We start from the raw sequence: 17,482 nt of genomic DNA, 5'->3' as shown, positions 1-17,482 counted from the left end.
CCCTCGGCTGACTGGTTGGGGGTGTGTGAGTCGGACGGGGGACAGAACAATTCTAACCTCCATAGTGTGTTGCCCCTCAAGGCCAGCCTCATGAAGTATTTTACATCAAGAAGCAAGTGGATCTTTGAGAATGCTATGATACACTCTATTGTCATAGAGCAGGGGTAGGCAACCTTGGCTATGCTGGTTCAGGAATTCTGGGAGTTGAAGTCCACGAGTCATAAAAGAGCCAAGGTTGCCTACTCCTGCCATAGAGGCACTCTATGCCTCCCAAACCTCTACTGCTGAAATCCAGATAGCTACAAAATGGCGGCAAAGAACCCCAGTAATCTCAGTTTGTGGTCCAGCTTTTGCAGGTTCAGAAATGCAGGTCCTGGTTTTTGGGCACTCGGTCTCCATCACTCGGTTCGCCATCACTGTTGTATGACATACCATACATGAGTTTCTTCTTCTCATAATCCCAGAACTCTTGTTTATTTGCATATGATATGGCCTGGAGGAAAAGGTGCATTGTCTGTGTAGTTTTGAGCCTAGGTCCCTCTCTCCCAGGAAACCCAGTGGTTTATGTTTAGGGGAGGGTTCATTTCCCAATGCTTGGTTTTGCCCTGAAATACAAACCTTTGTGCCTGCTTAGCTCCCCAAGTAATTTTGGCTTGATTGCTCTCTGAGAATTTCTTTTTAACATTTTTATTAAAATTTTACAATACAATAAAAGTATAAAGTGAAAAAAGTGAGGGGAAAAAAGAAAACATAATTTTGACTTTTCTCTAAGAATTTCTGAGGTGGAGTATTTATTGAAAAAGGGTAAATGTGGAACGTAACGTGTCACTTTAAGAAAAGGACAGTTCAGATATTAAATAGTAGGTTAGGGAGAAAGGTGCTAAACTCAGACTTGGCAACTTTAAGATATGTGGACTTCTACCCCCAGAATTTTCCAGCTAGTCATGTTCTTCATGCTGTTAAGTTTGAGAAACTCGGTGCTAAACGACTGATTGATTTAAACAGATGAGTAGTGAGCAGATAATAACTGGATGCCCTTTTTCCTTTTCAAAAGGGAAAATTGGGTTTGGAAGAGTTGTCTGTTTTCACGATTTGTGTATTGTGCATGCTAGGCATGTGTGCATCTGGGCTGGAGACCCCTTTTTTAATTAAAAATTTTCAGTGCAGTAAAATATACAAAATAAACAAGAACAAAGATAGAAAATAAGAAATAGAGATACAATTGCTCCTTCTGCCCTTCCTTCTAACAGTAATTATCATCGTAAACTTTTTTTCCTGCATCCTTCTAATCATTTATAATCCCCAAATCATCCATTCATTCTTCTTTTGTTTCATCAAAAGTCCATTTAAGGTTTCCAGTCTTTTTTTTAAAAAGTATCTATTGTTTTATCTATTGATAAACTAGTTAGTTTTACCCAGGGCTTTTTTTCTCGGAGAAAAGGTGGCGGAACTCAAACCTGGCCACGCCCTCATCAAACCCTAGGACCGCCCCTTTAGAGAACAGGAATGCAAGTAAAATTTGGGAGGGGCGTTCCGGCTGAAAAAAAGCCCTGGTTTTACCATTTCTGCAAGTTCAATGCATCTTCCAATGTAGGCATTTCATTGCTTTTCCAACACTATCCCACGTACGATAATTTTGCTGCAGTTACCATATACAATATTAAACCCATATTTCTTTTCTAATTTCTTTGCTGGAGACCATTTTAGAAGCAATTCTGAAGTAGGGAGAATTGAATGCAAGCCTAGCTTCACCCTGAGACTAATTGTGTGCACATGGAGTGCAAAGAAATCTTCCAGTGCTTTATATCAGGTGTATTTACTGGCTTTTAGCTCCAAGACCCTTTTTGGTAATATTACACTGTACATTGCTGATGGCTGCAAACAGGTAGCCAGGTCAGTTGCACGGTGCCACGGGATCTCACCCAAAGTACACTGGGCTCATTTTTTTTTATCCTGCCCATCTTATTGGTCTGCCTTGTTTATCATGACAGATGACAATTTCTTCATTTGTTTCTCCAAATACAGTAAATTGACCGGGTGGAGGAAGTTAAAACCTTGAATTAATACAGATGGGCTGGAGTATCTACAGAGCTGTCCTTGGCCTTTCAAAGGAGCAACATATTTGCCTAGGATGAAACCCATGTGGAGATGTCTTAGAAAGAGTAGAATTTCTTGGGGCCCCATTTCAGGCACCTTGTTGTGAGAAAGAAGCTAACCAGGTTTGGGTCAGGTTAGTGCTGAGATGGGAGACCACTAGGACTTTAAGTGAAACTGGAGAGTAAAGAAAGCTCTTCAAAATAAAGCAATAGTAAACCAGTTCTGTATATTTGGCAAAGGAACACCAGGAAACCCACAGTCGAGCTTAGCAAAAGAGAATGCTTTACAGATAGTCCTCGACTTACAACCGTAATTGAACCCAAAAATCTCTGTTGCAAAGTGAGACAGTTGTTAAGTGAGTTCCCCCCCCCCCATTTTATGACTTTTCTTGCCATAGTTGTTAAGCTGCACCTGTAAAGTTAGTAATACAGTTGTTAAATGAGTCTGTCTTCCCCAATGACTTTACTTGTCAGAAGGTTGCAGAAGAGGGTTGCATGACCCTGGGACATTGCCACCGTCATAAACATGAACCAGTTGCCAACCGCTCGAATTTTGATCATGTGACCCTGGGGATGCTGCAATGGTTGTAAGTGTGAAAAACAGTCGTAGATCACTTTTTTCCAATGTCGTCGTAACTTTGAACAATCTCTAAACAAATGGTGGTAAGTCAAGGACTCCCTGTACTTTTTTTCAGGTGGGGAACGCCTTTGGCCAACCATTCTGGCTTGCTTCATTTGCCGTGGTATTGGATGGACTTTGGTCTATAACAGGGGTAGGCAACCTTGGCTCTTTTATGACTCGTGGACTTCAACTCCCAGAATTCCTGAGCCAGCCAAGGTTGCCTACCCCTGTACACTCTAAAGCAGTGGTTCTCAACCTTTTTAATGCCACGACCCCAACCAGTCGTAAGTCGAGGACTAAACCGGTCGTAAGTCGAGGACTAAACCGGTCATAAGTCGAGGACTACCCAACCGGTCGTAAGTCGAGGACTTTCCCTGCCCGGGAGCGCCGCACATGTGTGGTTCCGCCCCCTGCGCCGGCCGAGGCATAGCTGGCAAGCGGCAGAGACGGAGCAGGCCGACCACCAGCTGGCCCAGCCCAAGGGAGGTAAGGCACCCGCTGGAAAAGGGGAAAAAATGGCGGACAAAAAAATGGCGGACAAAAAAAATGGCAGACAGCCTTGCTTGGCGACCCCATGAAATGGTCGATCGACCCCAAATGGGGTCCCGACCCACAGGTTGAGAAGTACTGCTCTAAAGATTAGAAGACTAAGGGAAAATTCAGCTGATTTCTGCCCTGTCTCTACCTGAGACATCCCACTATGAGAAACCTTAGAATTATCCTGCCTAAATAAACCAATCTTGAATTTATGGTCGTTACTAAAGGATGCCTTCCTTTACACTATTGCTATATTGCCAAGTAAAAACAAAGGCCTTAAAAACAACTAACAAAAAGCATACGGCCGGCTCAGGAATTCTGGGAGTTGAAGTCCACGAGTCATAAAAGAGCCAAGGTTGCCTACCCCTGGTCTATAACCTTGGAGGCCTGTAAAAACTGCAACCCGGAGAAACAGCCCCCACCCCCACCCATGACAGGAAACAGCCACTTTGCCGATGAAAAGCCTTGTTTGTTTATGGAACCACCAGCCATTTGTCCAGTTTTGGGCGGAAGAGAGGATAGAGCAGGAGGCTCATTTCTGCTTTCAGAATTGCCACATGCGATGATTTGCGTGGATTCCGACTCTCGCTGTGGTTCTGCATCCTGGAATTTCCCGGGTGGGAGTGAAGGAGAAAGGTGGAACTGAAGGACGCTCAAGGGTCCTTGCTATCCTTTTTGGGTTTGTCCCTTTTCCTCACGGCCTTCCCCACCCCTCGCGATCCTGGACGCCTGGCACACAGTCTTCAGCCCAAAAGGGCGTTTAGCATTTCTCCCTGCTCCTGCCGCCCCCGCCTGATATTGGAAGCACATGTTTTGCTCTGTGTCTGGGTTTCATTACTGGTGGAGACAGGCTTCTTTGCAGGTCTGAGGCTGCGCCCTTGCATCTTGGGCCCAGGGAGCAACACAAGGGGACGAAAGGGGATGAATAATCAGAGAAATGGAATCGTTCTGAAACACAAGCATCCGCTCGCTCTCCGCTGGTTGCCATTTGGAAAGGCTTCTATCACAGCTGCTTTTGGCAAGGCCCTCTTTCTTTAGCTCCAGAGGTTCTTCCCTCCGGTGGCTTGCCATGCAACACGTCTCATCCACCAGCAGAGTCAGTGGGCTCCCACACTCTCTGCAAAGAGCAACCCCGCTTGGCTTTTCTTCTACACGTGGCAGCAACACACGCAGGCACTCACGCAGACAGGCAAGCACCGCCCCCCTCTTCCCCCCCCACCCCCCCACCCCCGAAACCCAGCTGGCAGCTTCGAGGCTCTGAGGTTGATCCTGTGAACTCAGCATTTGGTCTCCTTGGCTGGATGCAGCGGTTCAAAGCCAACTGGCCACACAAAAGGAGGGAGGGAAGCTTGGGGAATTGGAACATTCTCCCTATTGTACTTTGGGTCAGCCTGGAGCTGAGCTGAGGTGGGCGGAAAGAAGCTTTGAATGCTTGTGTTCTTGGGACAATTGGGTGTTTTCCCTTTCATGCCTTACAACACGCATCTTTAAAAGATCCCAGCAACATCTAGACATCTAGATGGCAAACCTTTGGGGCTTGGCATATCAAACATTTGGAAAATACCTAACTCAACTCTGCTGGTGTGTCACACACACACACACACACACACACCACCCTGACCAAAAGAGAAACAATTCTCTATCCCCCCCCCCCATACACCTGCCAGTCTAGGCCATCCTGAATAGCAGCGCTCAGTGGCTGTGCTGGCCCAGACCTTGTCTTCAGCCCTAGCACTACTGCTGTCACTCAAAAAGGCTACCTCTGCCATACTCCCAAGGTGCAATTATCCTGCAGTTCGGTGTTCCCAGAGTTCTCTTCTTATTGACAGGCCCCTGCGGCCTACCCGAGCTTGCTCCAGATCACATGAAGTCTTCGTTCTTGAGTCAGCTTCACAGAATGCTGTTCCATGGCCTCTTCAGCCTCCAAAAGCTGTGCCTTATTCTCAACGTGACATCCGGAGGTCTGGAGGCTGTGCAAGAGCACACACCATTCTCACGCAGCCTTTGAAAATGCTGCAAAAAACTATTTCAGAAATAGTTGGGTGTTTGTGAATGCTGCTGTATCACCCAAAACGTGATGTGACACCTTTGACACGTGTCATAGGTTCACCATCCTTGTGTTAGACCCACATCCTTGGCCCACCGAGACTGGCAAATGATTATCTCTACTGAACTACAAGTGAGCATTGTGACTGTAAGCTGTAAGTGCAATGGGCAACATATAAATGTGATAAATAAATCCAGCTGCACTGGGATAGAGGAAAAGGTTCGGAAATCATCACCGGGTGTGCTTCTATATCAGTGATGGCGAACCTTTGGGAGACTGAGTGCCCAAACTGCAACCCAAAACCCACTTATGCATCATCGAGTGCCGGGTGGGTGTGGCCCATTGGGTGGGTATGGCCCATTGGGTGGGCATGGCTGCGGTGGTAAAGGCAGACTGGGTGGGACTAAAAAGTTCAATCAATTCCAACTTTGCAAGATCTTTTTTTCCCCCGCGAGAAGTTGAAATTGACTGATTGAACTTTTTTTTTTTTTTGGCACACAGTGGTGGAGGCCTAAAGCGAAAAGGTTTTATAAAACCCAGCTGAAAGCCTAGGACTGGGGCAACGGTGCGCGTGCCCACAGAGAGGGCTCTAAGTGCTGCCTCTGGCACCCGTGCCATAGGTTCGCCACCACTGTCCTATATCCTCAGCCAGGAAATCAAGAGGTATGTGTCTCTTGAGTCAATATTACTTTTACTTTCTGACAAAAGAGATCTTGACCAAGAAGGATTCTGAACTGTAGGGAAGGTGTGTAGTCAGTGAACATAAAGAAACTCAATTGGACTATGTTTCTATCAATTATAATATGATACAATATAAGATTCTCCCTGGAGTCAAGCTCAACTCCTGATAACTACCATGTCTATTTTCTTGGCAACAACATGGAAGTGCTTTCCCACAACTACTTTGGGTGGCTTTTTGATTGACCAGTCTAATCTAGTGTTGGTATTTCCTGGTGGTCTCCCATTCAAGCATTAACCATTCAACCATTAACCCCCTGGTTTCATTTTCAAGATCAGCCCTGGTCGACTAGGTGCCGCCGCCTCCTGTTTGGTGATGCCTTAATGCTTGCTAAACATGGCTTAAGTGTTGAAAGAATGCACGAGGTTGTTTTGAAGCATATATCATGGAAAATTGTATTCTTTTTTCATTTGCAAGATGATCTGAATCCTTTATGCCTCTACTTTGCACTTCTGGGTAACTTTCAAGTTGATACTTTCATCGTAAACAATAGAAGAGGGTGTTCTAGTACAAAGGCATGTTATATGTAGAACTACAAGCTTAATGCAGAAAACATTCTTCCTGATAGCTAATCAGAATATTTGGGAGAGGTTCTCCACAGACACAATAGCTCTGATTATTCAAGCATTGGACTTAGGTGCAGAATCAATGCATGGGAGGCGGAATATATGTTCATCTCCCACCAGTAGGAAACCAATGTCTGTATCACTTTGTTGGTCTTTTCATATTATTATTTTTTGTATAAGTATTGTTTTTATATCGCCTTTGTTCCTGAGATGAGTATAACCCTGTCTTTGCTCTTTCTCAGCTCTAAAGTAGAATGTCTGGATCAGGCTTAGAAGGGCTCCGTTTCAGCTTTCAGTACCTTCTGTTTCTATTAAGTAGAATTTGAATTTTGACTAGCTTGCTACAAGCTCCAGGGTTCCATCCTGACTTCTCTGGAGGAAAGAGGCAGGGCTTGTGCCTTGGGAATCAACTCCCGTTACAGTGGGATTCAAATCTATTTACTCCACTCTCAGTAGGCCACCCAACTATCCCACTTCACTGATGGGAATTTGTTGAGGTCACTGAAACGCCATTGTCGAGCTTGACAAGTAGGGCCATTTCATTCCAATATGGATCTGGAAACCCTTATCCCCACACTTGCTTCTGCCACTCTCTTCCCCCCACGCTGAATAAATGCTGTGACCCACCGGTTTGCTGCTTCCAACAGTCTCCCTTCTTGTCTGCTGTTCAGATGCCGGTTCGCTGCTCTCAGTTGTCTTTTTTTCCAGCGTTGGGCTGCTTACCTGCGCTCCGGAGCTGGCTCTCTCGTTCTCTGTTGCCAGCTGCCTCTGACTCCACATGCAGCCATTTGTTCGCTGCGCTCCTGTCTGCTGGTGTTTTCCTCCTTGTCCCAATTTCTCCTTTTCCTTTATCCTTTCTATCTTCCTTATCTAACATTCTGCTTCTTTTTCCTCCCTTTCCCCCCCCTCCTATACCTTCCTACTTAGTTTGGTTACTTCTCTCCCCCTGATCCGATACTGCTTCCTACACTGCCGCCATCTTGGATCGCTTGACCGCTCTTCTGAAAAGTCATTGCAATCCTGAACCTGGGTTTGAAAATGCTTGAGAATGGTTGCAGCGATGCAAATAAAAAGAGATTTGGTGCCTACAGGTTAAAACAGAGGTCATTCTAGGCTGGGGGAAGAGGGTGGAGTGCTTGCTTGTCAGAGGCAGACAGGATGAGGTCTTACATGAGCAGCTGTTTATTTTCAAGCATAATTCCAATTGCATGTGTAGCTGCCTAATAGAAAACTGATGCTTCGTTTCTTGGCTGCGCCTTGCAGGAGACGTTGAGTTCAGCCATAAACCAAAGACATGCACGTTTGCACACTTGTACAACTCGGAAAGTTTAATGAAAGCCAGAGCATTGTCAATTGCCGTGTTGTTTGCAGTTATGCCAAGATGGCTGAAATTCTTCAGGGGATGCGACATGGCATGAATGTGGGGCACCGCCCACCTCCAAGGGCGATTGAATCCATTTATATTAATAAAATTTCCGAATTGTTTCTCCAAATTTCAGTTCCCATCATGTGCTCTGTTGAAGCAACCACAATGAAAGTGTTTGTTCAGAATGGGCCTGGCAATTAATTTTATTTTAAAATTAGGGCTTCGGAATAAAGTGGGCTTTCTCTTCCAAAGGTTTTTTTTTCCTTTTTCGTGGCACCAAGCCATGTGGCTTTGAAAGACTACAGTGTTCAGATGTGACTTTCTGAATGCTTTTCATCCACCCTGGTGGTGGGTGTAAGACCCTCTTAGTTGGCATTTGTGGTTTTGGCTGTGTGGAAAGTTCGCCAAGCTTGAGAGGCAATTCCAAGAAATCTTCAGGCTTATGTGAAAATTGGATATAAAGCACCAAGATGCCCCTAGGAGATTCAGCAGCCTAGAATAGTGATGTGCAATTTGTTTTGATCAATCTTTTAGTCAGATGATATAAATCTTGGCTGGCTTCATTGACAGGTTGGGGGGGGGGTTGCTTCAAGGAATGAAACAGAAACCTCATTCTGAATGTCCATGAATGAGGACCTAATGTGCTTTCAACCTAGAGCAGTTCCCATTCATGCATTGTGCAAGTGGCTTTGGTAAAAGTGAATAGCTAGTGTACGGGTAGCAAACCAAATTGGGTTGATGATGGCATCAGAGGACAGACATCCCCTGGAGCAAAGGAACATTTGTTTCTAACATAAGCCAGAGATGCAGGAAGCATAATCCAGATCAGGATTATAGGAAGGGGGGGGTTACAGGATGAAGAACAGGGAATGCCTCCTCAGCTTGCCTCCAGCAGGCTCCCCATTCGAATTCCCCTCCCTTGTGTGTTGTTAACCAGCTGCATGAATGGCCTCTTGTCTTGCAACTGGCTTCCCAAAACAGCGTCTGCTTTGGATTTGGCTGGCTCAGGCAGAGTCCTCGTTTCATGTTGGCAACCTGTTTCCATTGCCAGGTTGGCAGTGACAGGCATCCCAGAGCAAGCTAACAAAGCTGAGCTTTTAGCATCGTTGAAAGCACATAATGAAAATGATCCAAGTAATTCTTACCACAGCTCAGTAAACAAGGTAGGCCAAGATTCCCTCAGATCTTGATGCCGCTTAAGGACGGAAAGTGGAGTCATCAGATGGCAGGAAAATGTGCTTCCTATGCAGCCTTTAAGGCCTCTGACTCTGGGGTTGTTCTGTGGCTCCCTCGGGCCAGTCCTTGGCTCAGTGCCATCAGCGCTACATCTGAGTGAGGCTTGAGGCCTGCCTCCTACCATACTCTTGACTAATTCTCTTTTTTGCACCTCTCCCTCAGGGCTCTGCATTCAAGTGGCACTCTCTGAGCCAGTCGCCTGAGCAGCACAGGTAGGTGCTAAGTTGTTCCTTTCCTGCTGGGAGAGTTTCAGTGGTGAATTTTTGTCCTGCTCTGCTGAAGACAGGCTTGCTTTTTCCCCCATGTCAGCCTACAGAGAAAGCCTTGCCTTCTGTGCAGTCTAATCAAAAGCTGTCTGTTTCTTGCTTGTGCTCGCTTAGGACACCGTCTTGTTTCCCCCCTGTGGCTGAGAGTCAGTGAGATGGCTCTACAGTGGTTTGGTGGTGGTAATGATGGGGAATAACAGAAATTATGCACCTGGAGGTAATTTGCAAGCACTGTCAAGGTATTTTGTCTTCTGGGATAGAGCCTTTAGACCAAGGACCCGTTGGCTGTGTTAACTCCAGTCCTATATCTCCTGCTGGGGACAGAATTTCACCAGATAAAGCTTCAGAATGATGGTTAACCTCTCATGGAATAGGGTAGATTCACTCTTCAATTTGTCTCTTTAATAAGTAAAGTTTTCAATTGACGGGGATTGCAATTCCTCCTTTATCTCTCTGATGCAACTTTCCTCAGGCTGGTGTCCAGGAGAAGTGGGACGTATAATACAGTGCTTTGATTCAAAAGCAAAAAAAAGTGCTTCAGAGCACACAGGGCAAGCATACCGTATACCTTTCTGCAACTCCTCAAACCAAAATCCTCTTCTGGGATCACATGGTAATAGGAGTATACAGGTTGGAGGACCAATTCCCACCTTTAACCTCTCTGGTTGAGCAGGGCTTATGGGAATTGTGGTCTTAGCATATCTGATGGGTATCAGATTGCCATCCCTGATAGGAGTTAATCTTCCCTTCACGGGATCCAAAGCAAGAAGACTAGGATGTGGCCTAGTTGAGTGTTGCTTCACAATAAGAGACTTTAGACAAAATATCCATAAATTACATTTGGTACCGAATCACCTTCAAGCTTTGGGAATGTGCCCTTAAAGCTGCATTGATGAAAGTTATAAGAGCAAATTGCCACTTCAGCTCTTTAGGAAGAAGCTTTGTTGTGCAGAAAGAAAGAGAGAGAGAGCCAAGAAAGTGCACACTGGAGAAAGGGCCTTTGTTTTTGCCTCATCTACCAACCCCATGGCTGCAGTTCTCCAAATGATTGGAGGTGAAATTCTCCTGAAGCTTTCTTAGGGAACAGGAAAGTTGGATTTTAACAGTGCACATGAAAAGTATAAAGCAGGGGTAGGCAACCTTGGCTCTTTTATGACTTGTGGACTTCAACTCCCAGAATTCCTGAGCCAGCATGGCTCAGCTTGGAAACCTCTCGCTTTCCCCTCAGTGTGGCTGGCTCAGGAATTCTGGGAGTTGAAGTCCACGAGTCATAAAAGAGCCAAGGTTGACTATCCCTGGTATAAAGGAATACCTTTCCACAGGCTTGTGATTTCATTGCTAAATGGGGACGAATATCTTATTACATTCCCATGACAAGTTTTTGCCAATATAGCATCCTTCAGGTTCTTCTAACCTGCTACCTCGCAGCATGCTGGGTGATGGGGTTTGTGGGGGTCAGTACATCTTGAAGGTGCAAGGTTGAAGAAATAATGACCTTCCCCCTTGTTAGAGCTACCGTCATATGTGATAGACAAGAAGAACAAAAGGCAGGAGTGATCCAGCTATTAGGAAATGTTTCTGTGTAAAAGCTTCTCCTAAAATATGCTTCTGAATTATATTGGGGACATTTCTTAAATTCCAATTGACAGCTTATAGAAATTAAATAAACTTTTGGGAGTCGCTTATAAAAACCCTCCAATTCAACCATGTTTCTTTTCCAGAAATAATAAGCAGAACCCAGGGGTGGCCAGTTGGGTGTGTCCATGCACCCATACATTATTTGTGGCCAGATATTCTACTCTGTTTTATAAAGAGGTGCAACTTTTTCATATAAATGAAAGGAGGAATCTTTGTCTCCTTCTTGCAGTTTCCAAATTTTCATTAAATAGAGTGGCATATTTTTTTTTAATCAAACGAGAAGAAATTTTGACCACTTACTATCCTTATACCAGATGGATTCATATCATAAATGGACAATGTTCACGGAATGACCAGTTCCATTTAAAAGGACAAAACATATACTCAACTTGCAATATCTGGTGGTAATATATGGACTTTGATAAAAAAAAAAAGTGATTGATAATCTGGGTTATTTGGATAGGAAGGCAATGCAAATATTTCTCAAGAGAATCTGCAGAATGTTCAGTAAACACGAGTTCATTTTAGTATTGAAGTTATTCCATTTTTTTTTTAGGAGAAATTGACAGGGATTTTTTAAATGCATGTTTAATTGTGAAAGATTGCAGCTCTGTTGTTAGAAGAGTGGCCATCCATGTAATTTACCCTAAAAGATGGTTCCTGTAGGTTAGATTATCTGCCATTCTTCGGTATTTATCTTATGTATCTCCTTTTTGCAGTAAACGGGTCTGCAAGAAAGAGATGCATCTAAAAAAGCGTACTCTTGAATAATGTGTAGTGGTTGTTTGCTACTGAATCTATGTTTGCTTCAGCAACCCCATCCCTGATTACATTTGTGTTTGCTTTGGCTATGTTTTTGCACTTGGATCTCCTTTTGTTATTTTGTTAGCTCTGGTCTGGATTCATAAAGGCTGGATGATACACAAAAGGCTGCTCCCTTCCTGTTTGTTTCATTGGCCCAAAGTGGCGATGGAAGGAGCTGTAAGGGAAAGAGGGACTGTGAGCTGCAGAGATGATTCTTGGGTGGGGTGCTTGATCCAGCTGCCTGGCTAAGGGGAAGAATGCTGCTTTCGCTTCCCACCAACCCTGTATTTGAACACGCATAAGACCGAAGTTGCTGAACTATGACTAAGGGAAGTTCCTGTAACTTACATCATATTGTGGGGAAGATGGAGGAATCAGAAAGTGGAGAGAGATCCTTACCACAACTTTGGGAATATGGCTTGGGATCTGCCTCATGCAAGGTCCTGAGGAATTTCAGCTGAATTTCTTTCCTCTCGCATTGTTTCAGGAAAGTGATCACGCTGGAGAAAGAAGAGAGCCAGACATATGGTTTTGAGATTCAGGTAAATGTAGGGAGAAAGCCTTCTATTCATTCCTAAACTTACCTCACGTACGGCTATGTTTTGCAGGCTGCCCTCAGCAGGAATTGAGGACAGGGCTTTAAATCACATGCCTCAGGGTATTTGCAAATGGGGGGAAAAATTGAAATACAAATTTAAAAAAAAAATTAAAAATTGAGGACTTAGATTTTCAAAGCAATGAATATCAGATCTGAGGAAAATAGGACAATGTCTTGAATCTGGCCTGTCTCACTTTTCAGCTGAGTTTGATCTTCGACATTTCAGAGAATGAGAAATGATCCAAATCGGACAGAATTCATTTCATCTCACAGCTTGCTATGGCTGTTTAGCTCTTCATGCTGTTTTACCTCATTCATTATAGATTATAGCAGAGGTAGTCAACCTTGGCTCTTTTATGACTCGTGGACTTCAACTCCCAGAATTCCTGAGCCAGCTGTGCTGGCTCAGGAATTCTGGGAGTTGAAGTCCACGAGTCATAAAAGAGCCAAGGTTGACTACCCCTGGATTATAGCATCAACCCCTAATCCACCCTTCTCATGCCATAATAAATAATAATTCTTTTTCCCATCTGGGCAATTTTCAGACCTATGGGCTACACCATCAGGACACAAAACGTGTGGAGATGTTCACTTTTGTTTGCCGGGTTCACGAAAACAGCCCAGCCCAAGCAGCAGGCCTTAAACCTGGTAAGAGACATCATTTACTGCTTTGTACTGCTTCACTGGAGCTCAACAGCTGACTGGTAAAATCAGCAGAGACGATTCAGGTTTTAGACCTTCCTGGTCTTTAGTGGTCAGTGAGAATGTCATTCTGTCTTCTTGCACTGCGAATTTCAGTGCACACTTGTGTACAGCCCTCTGTTTTATTGTCTCCACGCTTCCTCCCAATTTTTTACAATTGTAGGGAACGTTGAGTAGATCTCTGTTGTGGAAAGCCATTGGAGGACACCATGATATCACTGGCTCCCATTGGAGGACACCATGATATCACTGGCTCCTCTTGTTACTTCACAGAACAGAGTCTCCTGCAAGGCCACAATCTGAACTCCACATGTCATTTGCTGCAGGACACCCTCCAACTCAGTTTGCTAGTTTCCCCAAGCCTCAAAGTGTGAGCTTCTCTGTGAGGCTCCAAGGAGAGGTGCTGAGATCCCAAGGTGAAGGCTAGAAATTGGGAAGCGTACAGGTAGAACTTGCTTAATGATTGCCCTATTTAGCCATTGTTCAAAGTGACAGTGGTGCTGAAAGACTAGCATTACAACCAGTCTTCACAGTTACAACAGTTGCAGCGTCCCCAGAGTCACATGATCGACATTCAAACTCTTTGCAGCCAGCAAGCATTTAAGACAGTCACAGCATCTCATGTTCACGTGATCATCATCTGCGTACTTCACAGCCAGCTTCCGACAAGCAGAGTCAACGGAGAATCCAACAGTAGAATTATAATTCACAGACACGTGATTTTTCGCTTAATGACTTAACTGTGAATTGTTTAACAACTGCCGTTGAAATGAGGTTGTAAGCCTGTTGCAATCACGTGATATTTCACTTAGTGGCTGAGTTGCCATTCCCAATTGCGGTCACTGTGCAGGGACTATCTGCATTTTCTCACCTCTCATTATTTAGAATCAAAGGAGACCACAGCTGATGAGGTCATGTGGAATCCTTGCAGATTTCACAATTCTCACAGGACTATCCCCTCCGGATCTGACTACAAATCACCAACATGGGGAGTGACAATTGCCTTCCAGTTTCCCATGGAAAATAAAAGGAAAAAAATAGTACTAGACCAGTTTAATATGCCTAGAACAGAGAAAAAAAATCAAGAAACCCTCTCCAGACAAAGCCAGACAGACAACAGCAGGAAAACCTGTCTCTCCGTTTTCCTAACATCATCAATTCATCCAGCTGGGATTTCCAGATTTAAAATATAATAGTTCAGAAGGCATTCCTGCTCACTGGAATGCTAGGCATTTTTCTGAACAATCAAAATACTGTATGTTTTCCTCTTAAAATGGGCAGTGGGCCCATTGTCTCCTGGCCAAAAGGACTCGTGGAAGAAATATTGTCCTGTACAATAGCCAAAGAGTGGGGTCTATCTGAGACAGTCCAGGAATGCAGGCTCCCTCTCCTTGTTCCTTCCTTGCCTGTGTTTCATTGGCTCTTTGTAAGGAGGCCTCAACCATCTCTGGCTTCACATCACAAGGAGCCATGAAGAAGGCTGGGGCGCAGCTTTCACGGGGGTGCCTTCTTCTCTCCTCCCAGCTGCTCTGCTCTGGAGAGCCAAAGCATTGCACCTTCATTTAAAGCAGCATTTTTTTTCAAACTTGTCACCTTTAAGATGTATGGACTTCAACTCCCAGAATTCTCCAGCCAGTTGAAATCCACACATTTTAAATCTGACAGGGTTGAAAAAACTGCTTTAAAGAGTCAGAGTGACAGCAGGCTGAAACAGAGGTGAGGGTGAGGGGGTGAATGAATTAGAGGGTTTGGCTATGCAGTGTGGTATCTTCCCATTAAAGTCTGCTTTTCCTGCTTTTTGTACAGAGGGCATTTTTTAAAAGTACATCTCTCCAAGCCTAGATCATTTTTCCCAATAGCAGAAAATTTTCTGGCTACCAAACAGTCTCTTTTTTCTCTTATGTAAACAACCCTAGTCCTCAAAATCACAAGCTGTACTTAAAAATAGCAGAACAATCTCAGAAAAAAATTGAAAGAATATTCTGTTAACATTTTCTATGTAGTAATAAATTACCATTATCTGTACAGGATTTTTTTCTGAATTGGAATATTGCATTGGAAGGTTTAAAATGCTTCTATTTCTCCCTAATACCACATGTACCATATATATATATATGTACATGTACCTGCATGTTTTTCAAAATTTGGATTGCTAACAAAGAATTAAGGGAGAACTGGAATAGCCATTTCGAACTTTTTAGTTCTTTTCAACCAGACATACCCTTCTGAGATTCGAACCTGGGCTGTCTGCATGTTAAGCAGATGTATTAACCTCTATGCCACAGGCTCTTTCTCACTTTGTCATCTATGAGACAGGAGAGAAGAATTATCTTGAGTATATATATGTGTGTGTGTGTGTGTATACACTCTTTAAGATTATGTGTACATACAAGCACACTCTCTCTCTCACATACATACATTCTATAAAAACACCTAAATGCAAACACTTAGATTCTCCATGTTTCTGTTCTTTCACCCAACTCCAATATCTTTTTATTTTAATTTCTGTCATTTTGTTCAATAAAACAGAGAAGAAGAAATCTAAAAAGTCACGAGTATTCTTGATTAAATATTTCCCCACGCTTCTCCTATGGTCCTGCCCTCACTAAACCCTTGACACATAATTAGAGTGCTCAGAATAAAACCAAATCAATGTGCAATTATGCTGTTTACATAATTTAGATGGCACCCAAAACAAAATTGTCATTGCTATGTTGGTCTGTGGAAAAAAGAAATCCAAACCCATACTTTTATGAAGACTAAAAAAATGCAGTACAAGTGTGTGCAAGCTTTTATGATCATGTCTTTAAGCAAGCAAAACCAGGGGAAGAGGAAAAATGGCTTCACCTCTTTTAGCCATAAAGCGGAGAGATCACAGTCAATTCTGACATGGGCATTGTGGACTGAAAGACGCCTTTGTGTTAAAGATGTGGGGATCAGGCATACAAGGCCAACAAAAAAAGGGGGGGGCTTCATCCATCCCTACCTCCCCCACCATCCTTCCAAGCCTGAGAGACCAAAATAAAGAATGTTTTTGCAGAATTGCAGAAGTGATATCTTAAGTTCAGGCTTTAAGTGTGCAGCCCAGCAGAGATCCTTTGTCCTCCCCCCCCCCCGCTCCCTGACTCCTTTTTGTCACCTCTCTGCTTTGTAGGAGACACAATCACAGGGGTGAATGGGCTTAACGTAGAAGGCATCCGGCACCGTGAGATTGTGGAGATCATCAAAGCATCTGGAAACGTGCTCAGGTAAAAAGCCAGATCGATGCTTTTAGACAGAACTAGCCCTCCCCTCCCCCACCCCACTCCACGTGCCGCTGCTGTGGTTTTCCAGCCATGGAGGCATCACTCATCTCACTTTGTCCCCCGTTCAGGTTAGATACCTTGTATGGCGCATCAATCCGGAGGGCCGAATTGGAGGCTCGCTTGCAGTATCTCAAGGTGAGTGGCATTCAAGCAGGAAAGTGCGGTGAAATGTTTACAAGTTTGGCTCAGGTTGCTGCCAAAAAGAGGCAACCGTTTTGAATTAGGGCCTGTACATGGATATGAAATGATATCTCCCAAACTCAACCTGGGTAACTGCCCTGCAAATATTTACATAGACAGAATTGCAGGTTTTTTTGGCTTTGATCAGGATGCTCCATATTCCTAAAAATCACAGAAAGCTGTCCTATGCCAAGTGCAATTATTAGTCCATCTGGCTCAGTATTGACTGTAAAAAACAGCAGTTTTCACTGCATAGGAATTACTAAGGGGAAAGGAGCAAAGTTAAAACTTCCTCCCCTATTCTCCTCCCCCTTCCTTCCACCCACAAATAGGTCCCTTCCCATTTGCCTTCTGCTTCACCCACTGTGATCCCCTATTTTGGGGTCCTGTGCAACTCTTCAGCTAAAGAAGTTCTCTCCTGTATAACAACGTCTTGGAATGGAGGAAATCAGGGGAAAATACAACCTCTAGGGCAGCGTTTGGCAAATTAAATTTTTCAGTAGGTGTCAAAAGAAAAAAGAGGAGTTGTGCAGACCAAGCTAACCTTTTAACGCTGATCAATAACTTTTCCACTTCCCATCAAATGTTTTCCGGCACTATTCACTTTGTTCTATCACAGTAAATGTCATTTTCATTGTTGGATTTTATGTATCAGTTTTACCCCAGCAGGAAATTCTTGATCTCTGTTTCTCCACATACAATATATCCTAAGAGCAGCAAGAAGGGATGGAGATAGCCATGCCAGCTAGAGAATGCAGGATATGCATTTCAGAATGCTGA

The 17,482-nt window shown here is 44.0% G+C and overlaps 1 protein-coding gene across 1 annotated transcript in view; it reads left to right on the top strand.

The window, feature by feature from the left end:
- The first annotated feature begins 13,060 nt into the window (after positions 1-13,060).
- GRASP (general receptor for phosphoinositides 1 associated scaffold protein) overlaps positions 13,061-17,482 on the top strand; it is a 7,360-nt gene continuing 2,938 nt past the window's right edge. Inside the window, exons 1-3 of the mRNA XM_029284862.1 lie at positions 13,061-13,163; positions 16,372-16,465; positions 16,591-16,657. Coding sequence (XP_029140695.1) covers positions 13,100-13,163; positions 16,372-16,465; positions 16,591-16,657 — 225 coding nt within the window. The 5' untranslated portion in view covers positions 13,061-13,099. The remainder of the gene's footprint in view (positions 13,164-16,371; positions 16,466-16,590; positions 16,658-17,482) is intronic.

The sequence above is a fragment of the Protobothrops mucrosquamatus genome, unplaced genomic scaffold, assembly GCF_001527695.2.
Source record: "Protobothrops mucrosquamatus isolate PMUCROS unplaced genomic scaffold, P.Mucros_1.0 scaffold_151, whole genome shotgun sequence".
Taxonomy (NCBI): Eukaryota; Metazoa; Chordata; class Lepidosauria; order Squamata; family Viperidae; genus Protobothrops; species Protobothrops mucrosquamatus.
This window is presented reverse-complemented; position numbering and strand designations above follow the sequence as displayed.